This window comes from Carettochelys insculpta, chromosome 9 (assembly GCF_033958435.1).
Source record: "Carettochelys insculpta isolate YL-2023 chromosome 9, ASM3395843v1, whole genome shotgun sequence".
Classification (NCBI taxonomy): Eukaryota; Metazoa; Chordata; order Testudines; family Carettochelyidae; genus Carettochelys; species Carettochelys insculpta.
Genome location: NC_134145.1, coordinates 32,825,002 through 32,841,968, shown reverse-complemented (window position 1 = coordinate 32,841,968; position 16,967 = coordinate 32,825,002). Strand labels below are relative to the sequence as shown.

Below are 16,967 nucleotides of genomic sequence, written 5' to 3'. Positions count from 1 at the left end.
TGCTGGTTTGAGAGCCACATCCAGGGGACGTTGTGGAGAACAGATATGCAAAAAGTACCTTCCAGAGGACCCAAATTAAGATTACTCTGTAGCTCTCTGATTGATTGGCCCAACATACTATTTTATCCAGGCAGATGTTCCACAAAGTTATCTGGGGAACCACACAGACCTCTGGTCTGTCACAATTCCACACTTCACTTCACCTTCTGATCTCTGGTCTCCAACTTCACCCTGATCCTTGTTTACTGAACATGGCTATAGTGATTTCTGTGATCCCTTTTCATTGACATCCATCCTTAACATGTGAATCGAGCGTAGCTGTGTCTTCTAGGGAAGTCCCCAGAGTGTCAGGAGCAAGAGACAAACTGGAGTCAGGAACCAACAGTTGGGTCAGGTCAGGCAGGTCAGAATTCCAGGATATCATAGAATCACAGAATCATAGGGGCGGAAGGGACCTCAGGAGGTCATTGAGTCCAGCCACCTGCTTCAAGCAGTACCAACCCCAACTAAGTCACCCCAGACAGGATTTTGTCAAGTCGGGACTCAAAATCCTCTAGGGATAGAGATTCTACCACCTCTCTACGCAATGCATTCCAGTGTTCACCACTCTCCTGGTGAAGTAGTTTTCCTAATATCCAACCTGCTCCTCTCCTGTAACTTCATGTCAGGGAAGCAGAAGTAGGTGATAAGCACTGGGAAGTATGAGAAAATGGGACGGAGCCCCATTGTTCAGTTGACTTCTTGCTACTCCTGCTGGCATAAGTAGGGCCAGCCTGTAGCAGTGAGCTTCATGGATCTGAAGGAGGCTGTTGCCAGAAGACTGCCATGTGTAGGGTTGGAGCCTGGTGAATTAAGGTTTTATGGGGCCTCAGGCCAGAGCAGGTGGGATCCCCTCCCCAACCCTTCCCCCTACATTCCTTGTCCCCTGCACTCCTGCCAGGTAATGGGGTCAGAGCTTAGGACTTCTCCCCAGCACTCTGGCTGAAAAGCAAGGTTGAGGCATGAGGTCTTTTTTTACTCTGTGACAGGCACATCTGGTTTAGTGGACCCACATCCTGACACCACTCCCCATCAGGAGAGCTGGGCAGGCAGAGAGGGTCGTGATATGGGGACTCCCAATTGGCTGGGGTCCCTGGGCACTGGCTCTGTTTGTTTAGTGGTTAATGTACCACTGCTATTATGAACCTTGTGGGATTGGATTCTGACATCAGTGGTTCATGAACAATTACTATTTTAATACTATAGATGTGCATATCATTTTAAAGGTAAATTAAAAGACCCAGAAATTGTCTGTAAGTATGCCAGTCATTACAAAAAAGAATGAAGTCGTCGGCATGATCAAATGATTCCTGAGCTGCTTACTTTGAATGATTAGAAATTACTTCAGTGTGCATTTTGACATATTCAGAATGGAAAATTGGACCTTGGTTTACCCGTAAATGTTAACAAACATTTAAATACAAATACGTTGAGTGTATTTAGTTTTTAAGGGAACATTTGATAATATAGAAATCATGATCAGAAACACTGAAATACTATATATGAACGTGTATGTTGATTTTGGGCCAGTCCTATGAGCTGCTCAGTGCCCTTTCCTTCCATTGTCTTCAATAGAGTTGAGAGTGCTTAACACATCACAGGATTGGGTCATGTATTTGCTGCTTTATTCAAAATGTTGCTAGTATACAGAATGCTATTAATTATTAAAACAATATGCTTTAATCTGATTTAGTTACTACTAGTACTTTAGCTATGGGAGTAAATTTACCTGCACACCTGGTAGTTATAAAATCTACAATGCACTATGTTGGAGGAATGTTTCAAGAGTACAGTGAAACTGATATTCTGCAAATGATTGGGAGAGCCGGGAGGCCTCAGGTAAGTTGGCTGTGTATTTTATATTGATGCTTTCTAAATCTGGATTAGTGAAAGCTACCATACACACTTGATAATAAATTAAAATTACCAACAATTTAAGCATTTTGTTTTTAGAAATTTGTAAGTGAATTATTGAGTTAAAATAATACTGAAGAAAGATAATTGGATGACATTGTAGAAAACTATATGCAACTGTAGTCCAGAAAGCAAACAGGATGTTAGATAACATAAGGAATGGAAAATTGAATAAAATGGCAAATGTTACAGTATCTTTTATATAAATCAATTATGCAGCTTCATTTGAAATAGTGTGTACAGTAGTTGTCATTCAACCTGAGACGTCATGGAGCTCTAACATATTTTCAAACAGAATTGGATTTTGAAAACTATCCAGATTGTGTTTTGTGTTTTTTTCGGACTTAATATTTCCAAAAGGATCCACATCTCTGTTAGAAAGTTTTAAGGGATCTGTAAATGAAAAAATTTGAAAATTACTGCCTGAGATGTTTCTAAATTGATTAAATAATGTATAGTTGACTTCTACACATTAGCTGAAATTCTTGTACCTGTGGGAGTATGATCTCATTCTACTAGAGCTGTGGCAGCCTCTTTTGCTTATCTTAAGCAAGTCTCTGGTACGGAAATTTGAAAGGCTGCAATCTGAAGTTCTTCTTTGAGGCCATTTCTACATAGGCCACTTCCTTCTGTTCTTCTGGACTCCAAAACGCCATGTAGAAGCGTGGCTGCCGGGGGCGCTTCCGGAAGGAAGTCCTTCTTCCAGAGGCCCCTTCTTCCCAAAAATTTTTGGAAGGAAAGAAAGTGGCCTTTGTAGAAATGGCTTGAGTAATTGCTCATTTCCATTCCAGGGCAGGTAGGTGTGTGCTTGCCACAGCATTGATATCTATCGGATCAGCTCTGCTGCCCCCTAAAGTTGCATGCCCCTAGTGCCAGTGTAAAGGGTCCTGCTAGCCCACAGCCCCTTCCGTTCCTTCTTACTGCCCATGAAAGTTCCTAAAACTATCTTGTCCTTGCAATTTGCAAATACAGTCTCAATGGACTTTTTCAACCCTACATTGTTTACAGTTATCTCCCATTTTTAGAAAGTTTGTTGTTAAATATATAAATAGATAGATTAGTGGAGATGGTCTCTTCCTGGTGCTGGGGCATGTCCCAGTCTTCAGGTGTTAAGCTTTGTGCTTCATGCCACAAGCCTGTTTCTCTGAGTGACACTTGCCGGTTGCCTTAAGTGCCTGGGAAAGCTCATCAACTAGAGCATTGTAAAATCTGTAAAGACTTGAGGCCCCATACCAAAAAAATTAGAGACATCAGACTGAGATTTATCCTAATGGAAATGGCCCTAAGACTCCATCAGTGCCAAACAACTCAGATTTTGCACCAGATACTTCACCTTCAGTTAGGAATACCTCAGCTACTCTTCAAGATCTTCAGTGCAGCTCTTCATCAATGGCACTGTGACACACTGCTGGCTGAGAAGAATGAGCCAGGGCTCTGCAGCACAAAGGGTAACTGGAGCTGACTGAGTAAACCCAAACCTGAGAGTTAAATGGGAAACAGCTGCAGGCCTTGTTAGCCACAGGGCTGCATAAGCCTGGCAGGAATACAGTAGCAGGAGAAGAATATGGGGAGCCAGGGAGTGGGAGGCTGTGCTCCCCAACTAGCTGCTGGAGCTAACAGTCCCTAAGCTGACTGTGCTAAACCTCTGTAATATAGAAGGTGGTGGGAACTGACAGAGACAGTAAAGGGCACAGTAGCTTGTACAAGAAGAAGGTCTCTTACTGGTTTATGGGTACAAAAGAGGCCCAAAGCTGAGTGGTCTCTGTGTGTGAACCTGCTACAAGCACTGAGAAAAGATGCTTCTTTCATTTCTCTGGAGCTTTGGCATCATCCCTAATACTGAAGAAGAGTGCTCTTGTAAGAGAACCTTGGCCTTAGTAGTGCTGAGGAAGAACAAGAAGACTGGTAGAGGTCCACCCGTGTCCTACAGGTCAGTGGGACAGGGAGACTTTATTGGATTGTGACCTGCATTGGGATGCACTGAAGCTCCAGTGACTATGCAATGCCATTAACTCCAACCCTGGAGCAGGTATGGTTGAATCTGGCACCAGTGGATTCACTACTGCAAGAGGGGCCAATGGTGCGTCTCTGTGTGGTCAGTACTGCCAATATCAGAGATGTCTGATGCAGATGTAGATACACTCTCACTGCCAGTAACATCTCCAGCGATGCAGGAGCTGACAGCACGGCCCCAGCAGGAATGACCTCAGTGGAACTAAGGCCTCACATGCCTTCTAAAGAGAAACTGGCCATGATGGCCTATCCATGATCTCCTTCCTCTCAGTACTACCCATTGGCACAGATCAGCACTGCTCCTAACTTGTCTTCAAGGGGAGAGCCTTTGGAGACAAAGTTGGAGGTTGAGTTATATGTGTCTCACAGGAACCTCCTGTGTCGCTCCCTTTGGTACTCTCCTGCCGTGGGCCCAAGGCAAGCCATCCCATCCACAGTGTGGTCCATGGGGCAGTGGCAGACAATTCAATGGCCATTCCAGAACTGTGTGGGTTCTTCTTTGAGTTGGTCCCCATGGGTGCTCCATATCAGGTGTTGCACCAGCACTGGCGCCACAGATAGGAGATTTGCAAAGCAGTTGCCACTTGGATCATGCATGTGCAGAAGTACATTGGGCCCTTCACGTGCTTCTGGTCATGTGTGTAACCCTTCTGTTAACGCCAGATGCGTGCCAGAAGGGCCGGGTTCAACTCTTGTGGGGTTTTCCTATCAAGGATACAATCAACCGGCTCGAGCCCCCACCCAGTGGCCTGGGACAATTTCACCCCCGTGCTGGGTGCCTGTAAGGCGGTTCTCCCCCCCCTCGCAAGCACAGAGTCAGAGATAGAAATGGCTTGTTTAATGACCGTAACCTACCCCAAGGTTACAGCGACAGATGCAGTATATCTCAGCACAGAAGAGACAAAACCCCTTTTACCCAGATACCATCCCCATATGCAGTAGAACCCAGTCTCTTGCTGGGGCTCTTGGCCCTTGTCCACACACACACAGTTACAGGGTGTACCCTCTGCGGTGCAGTCCCAAACTCAAAGCCCACAGATACATCACCAGGGCAAAACTAGCTGTCCACTTGTCTGTAGCCTCCCCTTGCTGTCACCAGCTGTCCGCCAGTCGCCATCGTCTACCGCCGCTGCCGCTCCTACCGGCCGGCCGCCGGTCGCCATCGTCTACCGCCGCCGCCGCTCCTACCGGCCGGTCGCCGTCCTCTACCGCCGCCGCCGCTCCTACCGGCCGGCCGCTGGTCGCCGTCCTCTACCGCTGCCGCTCCTACCGGCCGCCCGCTGGTCCTGCTGTTGTCCGCCAGTCCTAACCCCACTGCTTGGGACTGCCCTAAGGCAGAACCCAGTGATTTCAGCTCTGTGTGGCCTCAGCTGCCACTCTGTGATTTCAGCTCTTGGTATCTCTAGTGTGGGGTTTCACAAACACCCTAGTATCCAGCTCTATCTTTTAACAGGTGGGGAGGGTTAGTCAAGCCAGGCTTATAGCTATATGGCCAAGGCATAGGCAGGGCCAAGGCACTCAGCAAGCTGGCTCAACCCATACCCCTCCCCTTCTCTCTCACAATGCTTTAAACCAGGGAGCCCTGTGTAATCAATGTCTTACACAGCTAAGGCGACTGCCCTGTCCCCCACAACAACCCAGAGCATTGGTGAGATCTCACAACTCCCACCTTAAGTGTCAGCTTAAATTGTGATTTTACAACTACATGTTTACAATAGACCAAATCTCATGGCTTACTTGCTGCCCATTAGGCCTTGCCTGAAAAGGTATCACACATGCACACCTTTTGCATTCTCATGCAGATGACCTCTGGGAGACTCATTCCTCCCAGCCTTCAGCAGCACTGCATTCCTTCTGCCACATTCCCTACATGTGCACAATCTGGTCTGAGCCAGTTCCTCTCAACCGCCCTTGCCTGCAGATGGATTTCTCCTGCACTCCTCAACAGCACGTCTGAAAAGCAATTTTTGATCTGTTACTTATTGTCCATAGTTCTTAACAAGTTTTCTAATAGTAGTAGTTTAATAGTTATAGTAAAAAAAAAAAAAAAAAAAAAAAAAGTTGTATAACCGATTCTGTAGTAGCTAGTATGTTTAGTAGTTGTGTTACCGCCTTGTTTGCAATTCCAAGAGCTAAGCTGTTAACAGCTCCATTGTTCTGTTGAAATGCCTGCATCAGGTTTTGAAAAGTGTGACTCTTGTCTGGAGGCAGTGCAGGCCTCAGATGGCCACTCTTAATGTATATGCTGTTTAGGAGAGTCTCATGTGCCTCACAAGTGCCCACATCGCTCTAAACTTACAGCGCAAGCTAGACAAGACAGATGAGTCTGAGAATGATTCTCTTTGAAAAACCTCTCCAGCCTGATACCACAGACCAGTCAACACCTGAAGGCATGGCAGAAATGCTGAGTGGCCTCATTGGTCTCCCCAGAAGGCCATAAGAAAAAGGAATTATGTCTGACTCAATCTTTGCCCATTTCTTCTGGTGACCAGATGAGTTGTGCTGAGAGCCAAGATTCCTCACTAACTAAGGAGGACAAGCGACCTAAGTCTAAGAAACTGGTTCCACTGGTGCCGATGCAAGAATCCTGCCCCGAACAGATGGGTTCACAGAGCTCACCGGTGCTGACACACAAAGATTGATTGGCATCAGAAGTACCAGCAGCTCAATACTGTGACCTCGGCAGTGGCGGCACCTGAGCCAGTGACACTGACGGTCTCAGCACCCACTACGCAACCAGAGCTACCTGCACCAGTTTATCCAGCACCGCAGACCATGCTAATGGGCACCGACTCCTGGAGGGAACCAAAAAAGGTGCAGGCCAAGACTCAGCACTGTAGCCCATCACCTCATTCACCGATTCTGACATTCTCTCCTCAGCCTGTTGCCGTGTTCTTCTACAATACTGTCATTTCAATGTCCCATATCTCCTCCAGCGCCATTGCTGAGACCACCGCCTTTCTTAGAAAGGCTGCACCACACCTACAGCCGTGGTTACTGCAGGTCCCCTTCACCCCCACTGTCATACCTCCATACACTGTCTTCGAGGTTGTCATACCTGCCTTACTTTTATCACCATCACGAGTACAGGAGACACTCCATCTCTCGCTCCTCCTCCCCAGATACTCAGGCATGCTGCTACCCTCACACCTACAGGGGTCACCAGCAGCAATACCACTATCACAGCAGATCTCAAGATATCTCTCCCAAATCAGACAATGGTATAGACGTTCAACTACCCTTCCACCACTGCCATCACTTCCATCTCCATGGGCCCAATCTGTAATTCCTGCCCTATCGGAACCCATGGAGGATCACCCAGGGAACCTAGAGGAACGCATGGAAACTTACCAGGCAGACACATCCTCCTCATCCCTGGATGAGGTGGTTATTCCAGGCGATTCTTCCCCACCTGACGATTTAAGACAATTTCAAGAACTGTTTAAAAGAGTAGCTCAGAGTCAGGACATTCAAATAGCTGAAGTTCCAGAAAAACAACACACATCATTAAAGACCGTGAGACCTCCAGCACAATCAAAATCGCCATCCTATTAGATGATGTTATAACAGAGGCAGCGAATAACATCTGGCAAACCCCTGCCTCCATCACAGCCACTAATGGGGTCTGACAAAAAGTATTTTGTGCCTTCCCAGGGGATGGAATTTTTATTAACCATCCTCAGCCTAACTCGCTGGTGGGTAGAAACATCACAGCAGAGGTCTAAGGCGCCCCAGTATAAATCCACAGTCTCCAACAAGGATGCCAAAAGGCTGGACCTGTTTAGGAGAAAAATCTGTGCCTCTTCTACCATCTTATTGAGCATGGCTAAGTACGCTGTGCATTTGTCACCAGCCACCTGCAAAGCAGCTTTGGGGGCAGGAACATGTGCAGCATAGGAATGTAGAATACCATTTAACTGGTTAACCAATTAAAGGGAGACACGGCTGGAGGGCGTGCTGCAGACAGGGATGCTCCATCCTGGCCAGGGCAGCCCCTATACATGGTAGAGTGGCTGCTCTAACCTCCCCTTCCCTCCTGTCCCCATGCTGCCACAGTTAGGGGCTGCTCTGCCACACTGGAGCACCCCCCTTCTATAGCAGCCTTGCAGGGCTGGAGCAGCTCCTTGCCTGTGCTGGACCCAGGGACTGCTCCAGCTCCTGATTAACTGCAGCCAGTAAACCTCATCTGTTTAGGTAATCATTAACATCCCTAGTGCAGCAGTGGCCTTGCCTTGCTATCTTGTAGTTGCATAGTGTTTCATTCCCTCCCTCTGCTTTGTTGGAGGGGGGACAGGGGTATATATCACAGAGGGTGATAGCCTACCAAAGCAAGTTACAGTAGTGGAAAGAGCAGTTTCTTTGCCCAGCTGTCAGAGGTGCATGGCAAAAGGCACTTCTGGTCAGGGGCTTGGCTAGGGATCAAGGCACAGCACCTCTCTCCAGGGAGCTCCCTGAGGTCATCCATTAGGGTCAGCTGTATGCATCCTGCTGCAAGAACTGCCTGTGGCTGAAGGAGTGGGGCACGTTGACATCTTTCATTGTCCTCTGTGCCACTTCTCTTGGGCCCCACACTCTGGGGTGTCCGGAGTCAAATATAACAAGAAGTCTTGTGGTACCTTATAGACTAACAGATATTTTGGAGCATAAGCTTTTGTGGGCAAAGACCTGCTTCATCAGATGGAGCGGATCTTTGCCCACGAAAGCTAATGCTCCAAAATATCTGTTAGTCTATAAGGTGCCACAAGACTTCTTGTTGTTCTCGAAGCTACAGACTAACACAGCTACCTCTCTGATACTTGTCACAATGCACGGCGTCAAGATTGTGTCCATTCGGGTAGTTTACAGCTGTCATGAACCAAGTTCTTTCTAGGGCAACTCCCTCAACTGGATACCCACAATCCACCCATTAATGAGCTGCATCTCTCTACATTTGCATGCATACAGCTGGGAGTGGCACAGCCCTGCAGCAAACATTATTTTTCTACTACTTCTGTATGGTTTAAAATTGTGTTAAATTTATACTTAATTAAATTGTTTCTTTAAATCATTTAAACTTATAGGCTGGGTCTACACTAGAGAGTTTTGTCAACAGAAGGGACAGTTGCGGGTTCTGTCGATGTAACTCAGGGAGCGTCTACACACTTAAGGCATTCCGTCGACAAAGTCTTGACAGAACTCTGCATTTTCCTCAACAGTATTATCCCTCAAAAATTTGTGGCATAACGATCTCTGGACAGCGTACTATCGACAAAAGTGCAGTGTGGACACTTCTGTCAACAGAGAGGCTTCCAGGTGCTGGGCCGCCCTCTTTGCAGAGCTGCCATTCTGCTTTTTGGCTCCAGAGGGCAGTGCAGTCTAGCAGTTCTCTGTCAACAGAGCAAGTCGTGTGTAGATGCAATCTTTTGACAGAGGGTCTGTCGAGATTACCCTGTCAACAGTAACGTCTGTTGACAGATACTTCTAGTGTAGACATAGCCTATACTGTTTATGTATATAATGCCTTTTGTCTGGCAAAAAAAATTTAATTGAGGAATTAGTGCAGAAAGTACTGTGTTATTGTGGAACTCAGGTATTTGTGGCCATTGCAGACAAGATCAAAGGTCTTACCATCTCACTGCTGGGGAATTTTATTATGGATCACATCCTGTATTTGCACATGCCTGACAGAGGTCTGTCTTCCCCAGCTGCCCTGACAGCACATTTCACAAGGGTCCATCTGTGGCAACACTGTAGCATTATATTCTTATCCAGAATATTTGTAGCAGAGTAATGTGATCATCAGTTCACACAATCACTTTTCACTAACCCATCACCCAACAAGTGAAAGATTATGCTGGATTTGGCTGTGCTGTGTTACATTCAGAAGATCACTAAACTCCAAACTCTCCATCTGCAAGTGCTAGAGAGTCACCTATGTGGAAATGGATAAGAGCAAGTCCTCAAAGGAGAAAAATAGTTACTAACTTTTCTATAACTGTTGTTCTTCAAGATGTGGTGCTTTTGTCCACTCCAAGATCCTCCCTCCTACCTCTCTGTTGGAGTTGACCAGCAAGAAGAAACTGTTGCGGGGGGAGGGAGATGTGGGTTGGCAAGATCAGTTATACCAGTTCTATGAGTGTGTGATGGCAGGGGGCACCAGAGCTGACCCAATGAATGCCATTGAGGGAAAACTATCCAGTGGTGGTGCTCAGGGTGAGCAAACACCCACCTACTTTGGCCATGAATATATTCCACAATCCAGCCTCCTCCCACTCTGCTGTGGAGTCCTATATAGTTGGAATTCTGTAGTGGAGAAGAATGAAGTGATGGTTGGCCGGCTCTGCCCTTTTATGGTGTTAGTAAGGGACATGAGAATACTTTAGTCACATGGCTGCTAGTGGACACGGCTAGATGAAAGGCTGGTTCTTCTTTGAGTATTTGCTTATATCTATTCAAATTAGGTGTGCACAGGCCACATGCACTATTGTCAGAAAGTTTTAGCTTAGCTGCTACCTGTCAGTTCAGCTGTGGAGCCCCTGAAGTTGCACAGTGCAGAGTCTTATATATGACACTGCTGACCTGGCTGCCCCTCAATTCTTTCTTATCACCAGTGTAGACTGTTGGAATTGTAACTGAGTATTCTGTTGCTATGCCAGGACTCCCTAGCTCTTTGTTGCATAAAGAGTTGTAAATAGTTCTCTTTAGAGTAATTGATTGTTCTACTTAGTGGTAGGTAGTCAGCAGGTGGAGAAGGTTCTCCCGTCTCTCCCTGTGATCTTCCAGGAATAGGGGGATGAAAAAATCCCAGTCCTTCAAGAAGTGTAGCTCCTGCTTGAAGTCTATGCTAGTGAGTGACCCCCACGACACCTGTCTGTGTTGTTTGGGGGATGTTCATCAGGCTGATAAGTGCCAAACATTCAAGGCTTTTAAACCTTGGACCTCTAAGGACCATGACTTTTGTGTCTGTCAGCTCGTCATGGAATTGGCACTTCCACTTCCACAGCACGAGCCCACACCGGGTTCGTCAGTGTACAGCACGCCATCTTTGACCCTGGGACTGGTGATGAAGAAAGATCCGTCTCAGCACCGGAGGTCCCTGAAGCCACTCAAGAGCCAGGGATAGATCCCCGCATCCATGCCCCTCATCCTGGCAGTCCTCATCCCCTCCTCCAAGGAGGCACCATTTCTTGCCTCCGAGAGAGGGTCCAGAGTTAGTTATTGATCCACCCTGGGAACACCTGGGGGAGCAGAAGCAGGAAGCATCTGAGGAGCAGACAGAGGTATATCAGACAGATGCCTCTTTGTCTTCTCAGGATGAGGTGGTCGTCCCAGGAGATATATAGGTAGATATAGAGGACCGCGATACCACACCCATCACTCAGTGCCAATACGCATCTCAGCTCTTGTTTCACCACCGCCTCAGACCATTCTACTGGCAGGGGGAAAGTATCACCACATACAAATGGGTACTGGAAGTTATTGCTGTGGAATACATCATCCCATTCTGCACTGTACCACCACCAAAACCCCGTGTCCAGTCCCTTCTGAGGGACTCCTCTCACAAGACTCTGTTGAAACAAGAGGTCGATCTCCTCAGCTCAATAGGAGCGGTGGAGAGAGTCCTGGACGAGTTCCAGCGGAAAGGTTTCTATTCCCAGTACTTCCGCATGGAAAAGAAAACAGGAGGCTGGAGACCAATACTCGACTTGCGGGCTCTCAATCAGTACCTCCACAAGCAGCATTTCAAGATGATCACTGTTACTTCTACCGTTACGGACAATGGAGATTGGTTCGCAGTCCTCAACTTACAAGATGCATACTTCCACATAACCATTCACCCTTCACACTGGCGTTTTCTCCGTTTTACCGTAAGCACAGAACATTTCCAGTACATAGTTCTGCCCTTCGTCCTTTCTTCAGTGCCCAGAGTCTTTACAAAGATGCTCTCAGTAGTGTTTTCTTACCTGAATCATCAAGATGTATTCATCTTCCCATATCCGGACAATTGCCTCTTAAAAGGCACCTCACGAGTAGACGTGTTGCATATGATAGACATTACTACAAAGACATTCCTCTCATTGGGCCTCGTCATCAACTTCCAAAAATTGACGACAGAACCTACACAGGACATAGAGTTCATAGGAGCATGCCTTGATTCCATCACAGTGAGAGTGTATCTGCCTACTGTACGCTTTCATGCTATCCAGTCTCTAATACAGGTGCTGGTATGCAACCCCACAGTACAAGTATTAACTTGCCTGCATCTTCTGGGACACATGGCTGCCACCACATCTGTGCTGCAGAATGCCAGGCTGCAATTTCATTGCCTTCAGCACTGGCTGACGACTGGGTATGTACCAACAATACACACCATTCACAAAAAGGTATCACCTCCTCCAGAGATGCAAAAGTCTCTGAAATGGTGGACAGACCCCAGGAATTTGCCGTCGGGGTGCCCTTTAACCAGCTGCAAACCACAGTTTTTCTCATGACGGATGCTTCCCACATGGGCTGGGGAGCACACATGGGAAACAGATCAGTGCAAGGGCAATGGTCACACAGCGAGATGGCAGTGCACATAAATATGCTGGAACTATGGGCAGTGTTCAATGCATGGAAGCACTTCCTACAATACCTGCAACACAGAGTAGTCGGTGTCAATACCAATAACATTTTCACAATGTATTATATCAATCGACAGGGTGGGGCCAGATCCCGCGCATTATGTGCAGAGGCTGTCCACCTGTGGAACTGGTGCATTGCAAATGACATGAGCCTGAGAGCCTCATACTTACCAGGCGTCAGCAACATAAAGGCCAACCTGCTGAGCAGGCACTTTCCTCTGGATCACAAATGGGAGATCCATCCCAATTTGCTTTGCCGTATATTCAACACGTGGGTTCCCTCAAATAGACTTGCTTGCGACCTGCAACAACAAGAAGTGCCCTCAATATTGTTCCAGAGCGGGCATTGGTCCAAGCTTACTAGGCGATGCCTTCCTTCTATCATGGAAGGGCGCCTTGCTTTATGCATTCCCTCCCCCAGTACTTATCCACAAGGTCCTGGAAGAGGCAAGGATGCAGGGAGCACGCTTAATGCTTATAGCCCCAGTGTGGGACCATCAGCACTGGTTTCCCCTGCTACAACATATGTCATGCTGCCAACCACTCCCCCTCCCGATTGTGCCAGACCTCCTCACGCAGAACCGGGGAGTCCTGAGGCACCCTCGGCCTTGAACATTATGCCTCAAAGCATGGCTAATCCTTGGCTCAGCGCCCTGGAGGCTTTATGCGCAGAAAGGGTTAAAGAGGTCCTAGAATGCAACCGACAGGCCTCCACCTCGAAGACTTATATGTACAAGTGGAAGTGCTTTGCTTCCTGGTGCTTATCCAAGCAATTGACCCCCCTGGAGGTCCCAGTTCCTACAATTTTGGATTATCGACTGAATCTAAAACAAGGGGGATTCTCCCAGCTGTCACAAAAGGTCCACTTAGCAGCTATATTGGCCTTCCGGCACACAGTAGAAGGGTCAACTGTATTTGCCCATCCCATTACAGCATGGTTCCTGAAGGGCCTCACAAATTTATACCCTCCCCAGATGCCGATATCATACTCATGGAGCTTAGATCTGGTTCTAGGCATGCTGTCTAGGTCACCCTTTGAACCCCTAGGCACTGTTTCGCTTCACTTACTTATCTTAAAAATGACATTTCTTTTCGCTATCACGTCCGTTCATAGAGTAAAAGAGCTAGCTGCGGTAATGGCGATCCCGCCCTATACAACTTTCTCCAAAGATGCAGTAATACTACATTTACATACTGCATTCCTCCCAAAGATCTCTTCAGGGTTCCATCTCTATGAGCCGATAATTCTACCATCCTTCTATCCTAAGCCATATATCTCAAATACGGAAGTATGGCTTCATGCACTTGATGTAAGAAGGGCACTAGCTTCCTATTTAGACAGAACCAAACCCTTCCAAAAGATGGATAGACTGCTGATGTCTCTTGCATGCAGATCAAGAGGAGAAGGACTACCCTTGTAAAGAATTTCAAATATTATTACATCGTATATAAAGATGTGCTATGCATTGCATAAGACCCCTTTACCAACTCCGCCCAAGACTCACTCCACCAGAGCAATGGTGGCCTCAACATTCTTCTTTAGAGGGGTCTCCTTGAAGAATATTTGCAGTGCAGCAACGTGGTCATCCTGTGACACATTCGCCAAACACTACTCGATACATCGGATGCTGGAGGAGGATGCATGCTTACCGACAGCAATCTTCTCAGGGGCAAGCTACACATAATCCAGTACCCACTTTTGGGTCACTGCTGGGTAATCACCTACTGTGGAGCACCCACGGGGACCACTCGAAGAAGAAGTTGTTACTCACTTGTGTAGTAACGATGGTTCTTCGAGAAGTGTCCCTGTGGGTGCTCCACTACCCACCCGTTCCTCCCTGCTTCGGAGTTCTGCTTCATGTTTTTTCAGAGGCATCCGAGGAGGTCGTTTCGAGGTACTGGCATGGACCAGATTGCATGCATGACCAAAAGCACGCGAAGGACCAGTGCGCTTCTGCACATGCGTGATCCGATGAGATACAGCTTGAAAATCTCCGATCTGCTGGGCCCGGGCGAGCCCAACACCTACTGTGGAGCACCCACAGGGGCACATCTTGAAGAACAATCATTACAACACAAGTGAGTAGCTTCTCCTTTTCCAGCCATGCATTTGTCAGTTGGATACATGGGAGGTTCTTTTGTATATGAATGGTATTATTTTAACAGTGTTACAGCAAATAGGTTAGTAGCACCAGCAGCCCAACTGCAAACAATTTTTTTTTTTTTTTTAATTCTGGTACTGTTCAATATGCAAATAGATTTGTTAGGATTTGTCCTTCTGTTGTTCATGTCTTGGCACACCTCAACTGCTTAAACAGAACGTTTCAAAAAATGCATTGTGAATTGTTACCAAAGTTATGAGATGCACATTTTTTGTGTCTCCTGGTAAATCTTAAAGCTTTTTTTTTTTTTTTTCAGTTTGATGCTACAGCTACAGCAGTTATCATGACTAGGTTAAGTACGAGACAGAAATATATACAGATGTTAAATGGTGCAGATACAATAGAAAGCAGGTAATTAAATAATTTTGCCAGAAGCATACTGATAGAACCAACAGAATGTGTTTTCTTGTTTTTTTGGCCTATTCAGTGACTCGGAGAATACTAATCAATAAGAAAAGCAAATAACAATGTAATCTTAGAAGCTTTTTTCTGGTATTTTTAAAGAAACAATTTTTAATTGAGAATAATTAGATACAAGATGTAGAACATTTTTTAAAGTAAAAGCTCTTATGCCTAGCAGTAATATGCTGATGGCAAGGAGAAGCATGGAGGAGGGTGGCAGAAACCTGCTCAGGACTAGAGATGCGGAATTTTCAGTACGAATTGTACTTTGGTCTATCTGATATTCAAAGTGCCAAGTATTTGGGGGAGATAAAGTCAGATTTGCTGTTCTGATGGTAAAAGATTGGGAGGAGAGTATATTTGATGGACACTGAATCTGGGAGTGATGTAAGGAATACAACTTTGTGGTTCTGCTGTGGTGGTAGAAAGGGGAAGACAATGTATGAATCTGAATCTTAGGAGTGTAACTGATTACTAAAGGTGAGATTAGAAAGATCAGATATCACGAGTGGTCCTCTTGGTAATAAAATGGAATGCATCTGGGGTAGTGGTGTGGGATGGTGATGAGCAAGACTTAACTGCTACCCATTTATTTATGTAACAGCTATTCTAATGGATAAAAATAAAGTCTGTAATTTGGGCATCAATCTTGTAAATTAAAAACACCATGAATGTCTACCAAACGCTCCAATCGTGACCCCACTCACTTTCCAGTAGTCCAAGAAAAAAATAATTTTGCAGCGTTCCAATGTGTGATGGGGCGTATGGGCCCTGCTCTGGGATGGAAGTGATTAACCCCATGCCAAGAGCCAAGGAAGCCACACCCTGTCACCCCTGATGTCCATGTTCTGACTAAAACTGTAGTAAAGAAGCAGCTCAGCTATATCTGGGCTGACTTTAAAATTCAATATTTAATACATTTGATTTTTTAATCTCATGAATTCAAATCGTGTCCACAAAGCTTCTTGAAATTTGACCCACCGTTTTTCTGTGTTGTTTCTGCATCCCCATTGCCCTGTGCAAGTTCAACAGTGTGAGCAGTGCATTGTGGGTACCTATCCCACAGTGCCTTAGCCCTCGTTGCTTGTGGGTGTTTCATGTTTGAATCCCAGAATGCAAAGCACTGTCCCAGAATTCAGAACACCCAGTAACTGTGTGAAAATGAACTGGAGATCATACCGTTTCCTGCTGTGGCATTTTCTCTGCTAGTGCAAGCATGGATCCCCAAGTGCTTCAACTTGTAGCACACATTGTTTTGTCAACCACACTGGCTGTTGCGCAACTTTGCCTTCAGTTACAAAGTTCAGTATCATAATGATCATCATAGTGATGATGACAATGATGGTTTTGAAGAGCAAATCTCACAATGGTGGTGCAAGAATTCTCAGCTGCTGGCTGCCCTGAATGCATTTGTGATAGTGGAGCAGCAATTTTGGACTCATGAGACCAGCACCCACTGGCGGTACCACATAATTTTGGAGTCCTGGGATGACCAGCAGTGAGTGGAGAACTTTGGCATGCACAAGTCCACTTTTATGGAACTTAATGATGTACTGGCCCCTGCCGTGAAGTGCAGAAGCACAAGAATGAGGCTGGCTTTAACGGTTCAGAAGCAAGTGGCAATCGCACTGTGGAGGTTTGCAGCACCCGACAGTTACGGGTCCATGGCAAATCAATTCGGGGTGGGCAGATCTACAGTGGGGTCTGTGGTGATGCGGGTGGCCCATGCATTCTGTCAGCAACCCCTCCAGAAGACCGTGACCCTGGGAGATGTACAGACAATAGTGGGTGGCTTTGCTGCCCAGGGGTTTCCTAACTGCAGTGGAGCAATAGA

General features: G+C 46.5%; 1 protein-coding gene across 1 annotated transcript in view; it reads left to right on the top strand.

The window, feature by feature from the left end:
- The window catches only part of LOC142017927 (putative ATP-dependent DNA helicase HFM1), a 97,276-nt gene that overhangs the window by 28,072 nt on the left and 52,237 nt on the right, over window positions 1-16,967 (top strand). Inside the window, exons 14-15 of the mRNA XM_075003283.1 lie at window positions 1,733-1,878; window positions 14,988-15,082. Coding sequence (XP_074859384.1) covers window positions 1,733-1,878; window positions 14,988-15,082 — 241 coding nt within the window. The remainder of the gene's footprint in view (window positions 1-1,732; window positions 1,879-14,987; window positions 15,083-16,967) is intronic.